This window comes from Sorex fumeus, unplaced genomic scaffold (assembly GCF_029834395.1).
Source record: "Sorex fumeus unplaced genomic scaffold, SorFum_2.1 ptg000009l, whole genome shotgun sequence".
Classification (NCBI taxonomy): Eukaryota; Metazoa; Chordata; class Mammalia; order Eulipotyphla; family Soricidae; genus Sorex; species Sorex fumeus.
Window position 1 is genome coordinate 27,262,229 of NW_026606066.1, and position 9,562 is coordinate 27,271,790.

Below are 9,562 nucleotides of genomic sequence, written 5' to 3' on the forward strand. Positions count from 1 at the left end.
CTGGAGAAACAATCTAGGGGTTAAGGTGCTTGCCGAGCACGTGGCCAACTCCAGTTGCTCTCAGTCCAGCACGGGGGCCCCCAAAGTATCTCCAGGAACGACCTCTGAGCACAGAGCTCTCAATGAGCTGTTTTGACTTCCTCCTTCTTTCATAAGATAAAATTAAAATCAGTGAAATGACCATAATGAATATGAAAGCTTTTTGCTTGTTTTTTGAGGCTACACAACTGATGTTCAGGGGACATTCCTGGCTCAGTTCAGAAGACCATACGCAGTGCTCAGGATAGAACTGGGGTCAGCAGCATGCCCGGCAAGTGCCTTAATCTCTGGATTAGCTTTCTGGTCTGAAAAAAAGTCTTTACTAAGTATGTCAATTTTTAATTTTCATACTTCTAAATTTTTCACAAAGTTTTTGCTGTACTATTTACAAAATTATAGGTGAAAGATAAATATAATAATTACAAAAGAATACATTTGTTAATGTTGATATTTTCTATTTTTTTTTCCGGCTTTTTGGGTCATACCCAGCGATACACAAGGGTTACTCCTGGCTTTGCACTCAGGAATTACTCCTGACTGTACTCAAGGGACCTTATGGGATGCTGAGAATCGAACCTTGGTTGGCCGCGTGCAAGGTAAATGCCCTACCTGCTGTACTATCACTCCAGCACCAATGTTGATATTTTCTTCCTCAAAGGATACAGTATTTTTTAGTTCTGACAATTTTTAGTTCTTTTGTTAAATAAAATATACATTTTTCTTTTGTGGGGGGGTGCTTCCCAAGCAGTGCCTAGGGGCCCCAGGGGCCACTCATGGGACATTTGGCCAACGGGGTGGGTGGTTCAAGGCTGGAATGCTAGGCTGCTTCAGTCCAGTACTGCAAGGCCCACCAGGCTACCCGGGGGTGCTTGGGAAAGTTTTTTTTTTTTTAAATCTTCATATAATAATAGCAATTTCAGAAGATGAAGAGCAACTTACGTGTCATAGCAGTTTTTAATTTTTAGTTGCAAACACATCAAAGACTTAAAAAAAAAAGGAGGAAATGAGGGCAAGTACCTTTTTTAGCTCCTGGTGGTGCCTCATACATGAAATTAAGGCCGTTCTTCACGCGTTCATCTCCCATAAGCAATCTAAATAAGGTATAAAAAAACAATTTTATGTAGGAGGTAAAAATACAGAGTAACACTCCTTCCTTTTCCTTTCCCTCAAAAAACCCCAAAGGGAATTGAGAGAAATGATTTCTGTTAGTAATAAAGCTAAAAAACCTTACCGACTATAGATTACATCTGAAATACTAAGTGAAAAATAGTGCCATCTTTTTTAGTAACTGGCTTGAAGTTCAGAGACTTTCTCATAACCTGGGAGATCGTGATTTAGCCAACAGAAAGGGGAAAGAAATATCATTCATGGGCACTCTCACATGCTTTTCTTAAACTCTGCAATGTTGTGGAAACAGTGGAACTTTGAAATCTTATATACCAGCACAAATGTGGAATTAAGCTCAAGAGTGCCAACATTTTTTCTTAATTGGGAGGGATCAAATGGTTTTGGAAAAATGAATCTTTCTGGAATTTCTTTATGAAGTCAAACTCAATTAATGCTCGAAAGAGTCAAAGTCTATGACAGAACATCACAAATTCTTAAGTGAGGTCAATGAAGAAAGAACAGTTGAAAGACAGTCTATAATAGATTAACTATCATAATGAAATCAACATCTACTACATGTCAAAAATTATAACACTCGATGTTCCCTGTTTGGATCCCATTGAGAGAAATACACTCACATCTTAGATAAAAGAACTGCAAAAAATCAAGTGATGGGTTGAGTTAAAGTTTTAATTTATAAGATCAAAGTCAAGTACTGATTATGAAGATGAAGGCTAAAGAGGAAATAGAATTTCCTCATACATGGGAAAGGTCATCATAAAGGATGTAACTCCTTTCTTATAATTCTTTTCTTATTTCCACTGGAATTTATAAAGAACTGTAGAAAAGGAAAAGTGCAAGAGGATGAAGGAATCTACATTAAGACATTAACTAACAACATGCTATAGTGTGGACAAGCTTTAAGAACATCTGGGGCTGGAGAGAGAGCACAGTGGTTAGGACGCCAGCCTTGCATGCACCCAACCCAGTTCAATTCGTGCATCACATATGAACCCCCTAGTACCGCCAGGAGTAAGTTCTGAACACAGAGTTAATAGTGACCCCTGAGCATTACCGTGTGTGATCCCAGAACAAAATACGAAGAAGATTATAGTAAGTGCCAGTCATAAAGACCACATATCATATGATTCCATTATATGAAAAGTCCAGGACAGGCAAACGATAGACCAAAAGTAAACTAGTAGCTGCTTCAAATTTAGAGGTAGAATAGGGGAATGAGAAGTGCTACTAATAGAGACAATATTTTGTTTTCAAATGACAAAAATTTCCTGAAATTACATTACAGCGATAGCCTCATATTACCTGTATAATTTGTTGATTCTTATCAGGAAACGGGCAGTCAAAATGAAGCAATTTCTGCTAACAATTCAGAATGAAAGCAACCATTTGTTTAACGGTTGGACACTGACAAGCACTCACACTAGGCAAGGATGGTCTTGCTCTGCCAAGAGGCCAACTCTGAAACACTAACCAGCAGCTCTGACTGCACATTGATGGAGCAGTGTTAGGAAAGGAGCTCAAACAGGCTGATCCGACACACTTAGGAATCCATGCCCGTGGGGTCTCAGGAGCCTTCCCAGATCTGTTATTAGCTCCCAGAGGCTGTACTGAGAGAAGTGGCATTCCCCAGGCTCCCTCCATACTTCTGGACCTGATGCAGCAAGTTTCTACACCCCAAAGAAGTAACTCTTTTCCTGCTGGTCCCACGAACCTTGTCTTAGACATTTGTAACCTTCCCATTTACTGCCAGCTGAATCATATAGTTAGATTATAGTATTTTGGATTTCCTTCAGAAAGCCATATTATAATAATACGTTGACTGGCTTGAGTCACAAGTGAAATCTCTAAACCAAAGGGGTAGGGGTGGGGAGGGACTTAGCATGTTGAGATCTAAAGTGCACAGCGTACTCCAAAATTTTGTAAATAAACAAAAAAACGACACTTCGAACAGGTGTTTAAATCAGTCTTCTACTACTACTGCTCTTGGACCGGTATCAGTTTGAGGTGCAGGAAGATCAAAATCCACCAATCCACCAGTTTATTGCCTTGGATATAATTGGTGGGTTGATATGCAGGACAGGTACTGGTCTGCAGGTGTAGAAAGGTGGAAGCATGCTGGTTTCAATTTTATCTTTGTTTTCTTTGGGCCACACCTGCAGTGCTCAGGGTTTACTCTTGGCTCTCCACAGAAGGATTGTTCTTGGTGGGGCTCAAGGGACCATATGGTGTGCCAGGGATTGAACCTGGGTTGGCCGCGTGTAAGGCAAGCACCGTACCTACTGTAGTAGGGTAGTAGGGCTTTGGTCCTCAAATGTGGTTTTTTTTTTTTTTTTGCATTTTGGGTCAGACCGATGCTCGGGATACCATATGGGATGCTGGGAATCGAACCTGGGTCGGCTGCATGCAAGGCAACCACTCTACCTGCTGTGCTATCGCTCCAGCCCCTCAAATGTGTATTTTTATTGTTCTAGTTTCGCCTAATTTGCAACTTGCTCACCAACTGTGCAAACAGTCACATTAATTTACACTTTATGTGAATTATAGGGAAGGCTGAAAAAAGAGGATGTTTATGGGCATGAGAGTCAGTTAGTTTACCAGAAAAGAACAGAATCCTACCACTGGGGCACTTATGAAAAGCTAACTTAGGGGCCCTAGAGAGATAGTACTAGGGTTAACGGGCCTGTCTGGAAGAATCTGTTCTGATCACCAGCACTGAATGTGGTCTCCCAAGCATTGACAGGAATAACCTCTGGGCACTGTTGGGTATGACTCAAAAATGGGTGGGTGGGAAGAGAGCTAATTTAATTATGAAAGGGATCATTCTCACACAATTGACTACAAATACCAGAGAAATGGAAGTTCTTACCTATTATCATATGATTCTTGTTCTTTAAGGTACTGCTGCATTAATTCTTCCTGTTTCTTCTTGTCATACGATATTTTCTGTTCTGCCATCCATACCTAAATCAATGAAGTAAAAAATTTAAACTGGAACTTTTTGACAGCATAATCAATTTTGATCATAATACTAGCATCATCAAATAACAGCCGGAAAATCTGATTTGTGTTTTGACAAAAGTGGGTAAAAATAACCACGAATCTTTCAGGCAAAAACATCAAAATTGAGAAGCCCCCTGGGACTCTTTGGTATAATACCTTCTCGAACTGAGTTCCAGAGAGATCACAAGAAGACACAACCATCCCTCTACAGAGAATTTGTCCCGTCCAAAACACCTGAGCACAGGGCATAATCACCAAGGTTAAACAATGCTCACAGATGCCACTGGGTGTACCTGACATCATGAGAGGAGCAACAAACACTTAGGGGTGGGAAAAAGACAAAGTAAACAAAAGGTGGTTGCAAATAAAAGAAATGAAGTAAGAGAAGAAGCAAAGACAAGACATATATACAAGGGAGGAAGCAGAGACGAGACAGAGGTATATTAGAGAGGAAGTAGAGACGAGATATAGGTGTATCGGAAGCTCAGTGGCACCAACACCGTAGCCTGAATATGACTCTGTGAAATTCTCAAAATCATTAATGTGGTGTAGCAAAAAGCCCACTAACTTACATATGCAAAGACACACACACACACACACACACACACACACACACACACATACATTAAGGGTTTCCCAAGCATGGCTCAGGTTTCCCAAATCTGGGGGGTCCTTCCCAATGATTTTTAGCCAATTGTGCTGGTGTGCCCAAAACTGCACTGCCACTCAGACCATGTGGTGCCTAGGATTACTCCAGGTGGCCTTGTGGTGCTGGGAGAGTGAGGGGAAGGATGTTTAAGACCACATTTGGCAGTGTTTGGGGCCCCAAGTAGTGCCAGAGATCAAATGGGGTCAGCTGCAAATAAGGTGGGCGTGTTAACCCCTGTACCATATCTGATGAAGCAAGTCTTGATTTTTAAATTATCCTTAAAATTAAGTAACTACAGGGGCTGGATTGATAATACAGTGGGTAAGGTACTGTGGGTACTTGCTTTACAGACATCTGACCTGGTTTTGATCCTCCATATCCCATATGGTTCTATAAGCCCCACTAGGAGTAATTCCTGAGTGCAGAGCCAAGAGTAACCCCTGAGTACTGTCGGGCATGGCCCCCAAACAAAAATTAAGTAAATATATCATAGGTAGTCACGATCATGATCACGATCATCCTGTTATTCATCGATTGCCTCGAGCAGGCACCAGTAACATCTCCTTCACCCTAGCCCTGAGATTGTCAAAAGTGCCATATTCCATATTCAAGGCTCTTTCAGATTAGGAGAATGAGACCCATCATCGTTACTGGTATTTGGCATACTGGGTACACCACGGGGAGTTTGCCAGACTCTGCCGTGTAGGCTGTTACATTCAGCCTGCTAGGTTGTCCAAAGAAAGAATGAGATAGTAAGATGTCACGTGGCCGCGAATGCGGCCGCACACTTCCAGGAGCTGGGTTTTATAGTCTCTGGGTCTTGGCCATTGATGGGATTACATGGTGTGTGTGTGTGGGGGGGGGAGTTGGTGGGTGTGACCCCTACCTCCTGGAAGATGGAGGATCTGGGTGGAGGATGCTCAGCCCCAATCCAAGCAGGCTTGGGGATCTGAGCCCCGGGACCCACATGCCTTTGTTCCTCTGTCAGTACCTTCATGCATGTGGAGAGTGGTCTCAGCATGGTTGTGGCTGGTTCTGGAGGTCTTCGGCTGCTGGGGCTCTGCTCAGGGCGGGGAACAAAGCTCAACCCACCCCCTTTCCAAGGGGCCCCAGGGAGGACAGCCAGGCGCGGGGGCAGGAGACTCTGCGCTGTTCTCTTCCAGGAGCTGGGTTTCCCTCCTCACCCCAAGCAGAGCCCTAGCAGCCGAAGACCTCCAGAACCAGCCACAACTATGCTGAGACCACTCTCCACATGCATGAAGGTACCGGCAGAGGAACAAAGGCATGCGGGTCCTGGGGCTGAGATCTCCAAGCCTGCTTGGATCGGGACTGAGCATCCTCCATCCAGATCCTCCACCTTCCAGTAGGCAGGGGTCACACCCACCAACTGCCCCCTAGCACCGTGTAATCCCATCAATGGCCAAGACCCAGAGACTATAAAACCCAGCTCCCAGAAGAGAACAGCGCAGAGTCTCCTGCCCCCGTGCCTGGCTGTCCTCGTCGGGGCCCCTTGGAGGGCGGTGGGTTGAGCTTCGCTCCCTGCCCTGAGCATAGGTAGTCAAGACTATGTATTCCTTGTATCCTAAAGATCAAAAGCACATATGTAGAAAAGAATGTATTCCTCCACAAAAAACCACATGTGTATTTTTTCCTCACTCTCTTCATAATGGTAACATGCTGTAAGTTCACAACATATATAAACTATATAAAGCACATCAAGTACTGGCGATCATTCCCAGATTAGAAACAAAAACTTGTTTTGCTTTGGGAGAGGATACATGCCACATTCTACTGTGGCGCCATATGTCATTCAATTAACTAGTTTCCTACCCTACTGGTGTGCATTTAAGAAATTTCCCATCTTTTGCCACTACAAATCGCTGCAACTAATAACTGCACAAAAATATTTTCATATACATTACACAGGGTTTTGAAGAGGATCAAAGTTTTATTACGAAAAAACAAAACAAAACAGCACATTACTGGCAGAGGGCAAAACTCAGAAAAGGCCCAAAGATATAAAACAGAAAATATAAGATGTAAGAACAATGGTGCCATATAATGAAGGGAAAATCAACTAGAATCAGATTACTTGTACATAATTTTATAGTACTTTTAGTCAGAAAAAAAAATTAGATTTGTACTTTTATTTATTTTTTAATTATTATTATTTTTTTGCTTTTTGGGTCACACCCGGCAATGCACAGGGGTTACTCCTGGCTTTGCACTCAGGAGTTACTCCTGGTGGCACTCAGGGGACCATTATGGGATGCTGAGAATCGAACCCGGATTGGCCGCTGTGCTATCTCTCCAGCCCCAAGATTTGTACTTTTAAAAGTCTGTGCAAACATCTTAAATGTTCATCAAATGATGAGTAGATAAATAAGATGTGCTATATTCACACAACGGGATTAGTAGTAACCAGGAATGAAGTAACAGGAATGACCTTGAATGACCAATAGAAAATATTTACAAAAGACGACATGTTGCATGATTTCATTTATATGAAATGTCCAGAACAGGCAAAGTCACAGAAGCAGAAAGTAGACTGGTGAGTACCTGAAAGGAGTGGGTGAATTAAGGACAAAATGGGAGTGATTGCTAACATTAAAGTTTTTTGTGGGGGTGGTGATGAGTATTCTAAAATTGTGGTAGCAATTGTAAAAATCCATGAGTATTACTAAAAGCAAACTTAAAAAGAAAAAGAAATAAACTCTAGTTTATTACAGAGAGAAGGGACTGAGAGATGTCAAGAATAGAGGTAGGGGTTGGAGTGATAGTACAGCTTGTAGGGCATTTGCCTTGCACGTGCCTGACTTGGGTTTGATCCTTAGCATTCCATATGGTCCCCCAAGCACTACTAGCCAGGAGTAATTCCTGAGTGCAGAGCCAGGAATAATCCCTGAGCATCACCAGGTGTGACCCCCCCCCAAAAAAAAAACCAACCGAGATAGTATAATTAGGTAACAGTCTAGGTTAGAGATGATGAGGGTGGTGCCAGAGTGATAGTACAGGAGGTAAGGTGCTGCTCTTGTACGGGGCTGACTGGAGTTTGATCCTGGCAACCTATATGGTCTCTGGAGCACGTTCAGGAGTGATTCCTAAGTGGAGTCAGGAGTAATTTCTGAATATTGTCACTGTGGCACCAAAACCAAAACCATAAGATGATGAGAATCTAATTTTAAGCAAAGACCAGGTAATAGTGACAAGGAGCAGAGATGGACTGGAACTATTTGGAAGGAAAGAGCAACAGAACTTACTAGCTGGCTAGATAAGAAGTATGTAGGAAAGGGAGAGATCTTGGAATTTCTGATCTGGGTGACTGGTTGAAGAATCATTACTCCTTTCTACTCAACTGAGACAAACTAAAAATAGAAGAACAGACTAAGAGCAAAAGATACTATTATATGTAGTGTTCCAGCTGCTATAGGACAACATGCTTAAGCTGTCTAGTAGTCTAGTATATGAACTGTCTTTGAGGGGCCCTGAGATGGGGAGTTGGGGCTATAAAGGAACCGGGATGAGCAAAAAGGAAAGCAATTAAAACCAGCCCAACTGCTCTGGGAAGGGAAAAAAGCAAGCAAGATAAGGGCTACTGAGGACACTCTGGGCAACATTTCAGAAGCAGGTTGAGAATTAGCAGTGGCGGGACAATGAAACATTACTCACACCCTCAGCAGCTTGCTGTGGTCATGGTGAGCAACCAGACTCAAGTGCTTTGTTTCCTTTCTATTAACTCTAATTCCTTCAGAATTTCACAAAGAAACTAATAGGGATGGCTCTGAATTTATAAATTAAGAGAGACAGTACAGTGGGGAAGGCAACTGCACAGTACACAGTCCTGGGTTCAATCCCTGGCATCCTATAGGGTCCCCCAAACACCATCAGGAGTAATTCCTGAGTGCAGAGTCAGAAGTAACCCCTGAGCACTCCTGAGTGTGACCCCAAAAAGAAAGAACGAAAGGAATAGCCAGAATCCAGGTCCATTCCCCAAATCAGACTCTTCCAACTCTGCTTTCCCCTGTTCTAAAATTCTTCAAGCGTCTCCCAACCCTCCCATCCCACTCCAGTGACTAGTAGCTGTCAGCGAGGTAAGGAGGTCTCTAGATTATATTTTTTCTTCTTAAAAACGAAACAAAAAAAAACCCTAAAGCCAAAAATTCTAAAGTTTAGGTAGCATGGCTGCAACCGCATTTAAGTTTACAATATTGATGTAAAAAGTTAATGTACCCACCATCATCATCACGAAAGTGCCCACGACCCTCCCTCACGGCCCTAATGTCACTTCTTGTCCGATCCACACTTTTTTTCCCCCCTCGCTTCTTACAGATGTGCTGGGTTGGAGCCGACGTGGACCGCCAGCCTCCTGGACGTTGTAGAATAAACGTGACTTTCCCCGTGAACTTCTCAGCGGAGGAGGGGCAAGAAAACCCAGGTTGTGGGGCCTGGGTCTCAACTAGAGGACCCTCAGCCATGTCCACTACTAGCACGCAGCGGGCCCCCAGGCCAGGGGGACAGCTCCCCCCACCCCCGACTCCCCTTAACTCACTTTTTTGATATTTGATTTGGAGGCGGGGTGAAAGTCCTTCTTGCACATGAAATTTGCGAAAGACTTCCCCATCTTGGATCCGGAGCGGCTGGGAAAAGAGGTCGAAGATTCGTGAGAGGCATAAACAAACTCTGCCGCCCAACCGGAACTGCGCCGCCGGTGGGGCGAGAACTTCCGGGGTCAAAGGGGACAACTTC

General features: G+C 43.3%; 2 protein-coding genes across 2 annotated transcripts in view; both read right to left on the reverse strand.

Moving 5' to 3' along the window:
- Positions 1 to 9,517, reverse strand: part of CIR1 (corepressor interacting with RBPJ, CIR1) — a 34,914-nt gene extending 25,397 nt beyond the window's left edge. Inside the window, exons 1-3 of the mRNA XM_056110335.1 lie at positions 9,366 to 9,517; positions 4,034 to 4,128; positions 1,057 to 1,130 (exon numbers count right to left, since the gene is read on the reverse strand). Of these exons, the coding sequence (XP_055966310.1) occupies positions 1,057 to 1,130; positions 4,034 to 4,128; positions 9,366 to 9,437 (241 nt within the window). The 5' untranslated portion in view covers positions 9,438 to 9,517. The remainder of the gene's footprint in view (positions 1 to 1,056; positions 1,131 to 4,033; positions 4,129 to 9,365) is intronic.
- The window catches only part of GPR155 (G protein-coupled receptor 155), a 222,358-nt gene that overhangs the window by 130,816 nt on the left and 81,980 nt on the right, over positions 1 to 9,562 (reverse strand). The gene's annotated exons all lie outside the window — the stretch shown is intronic.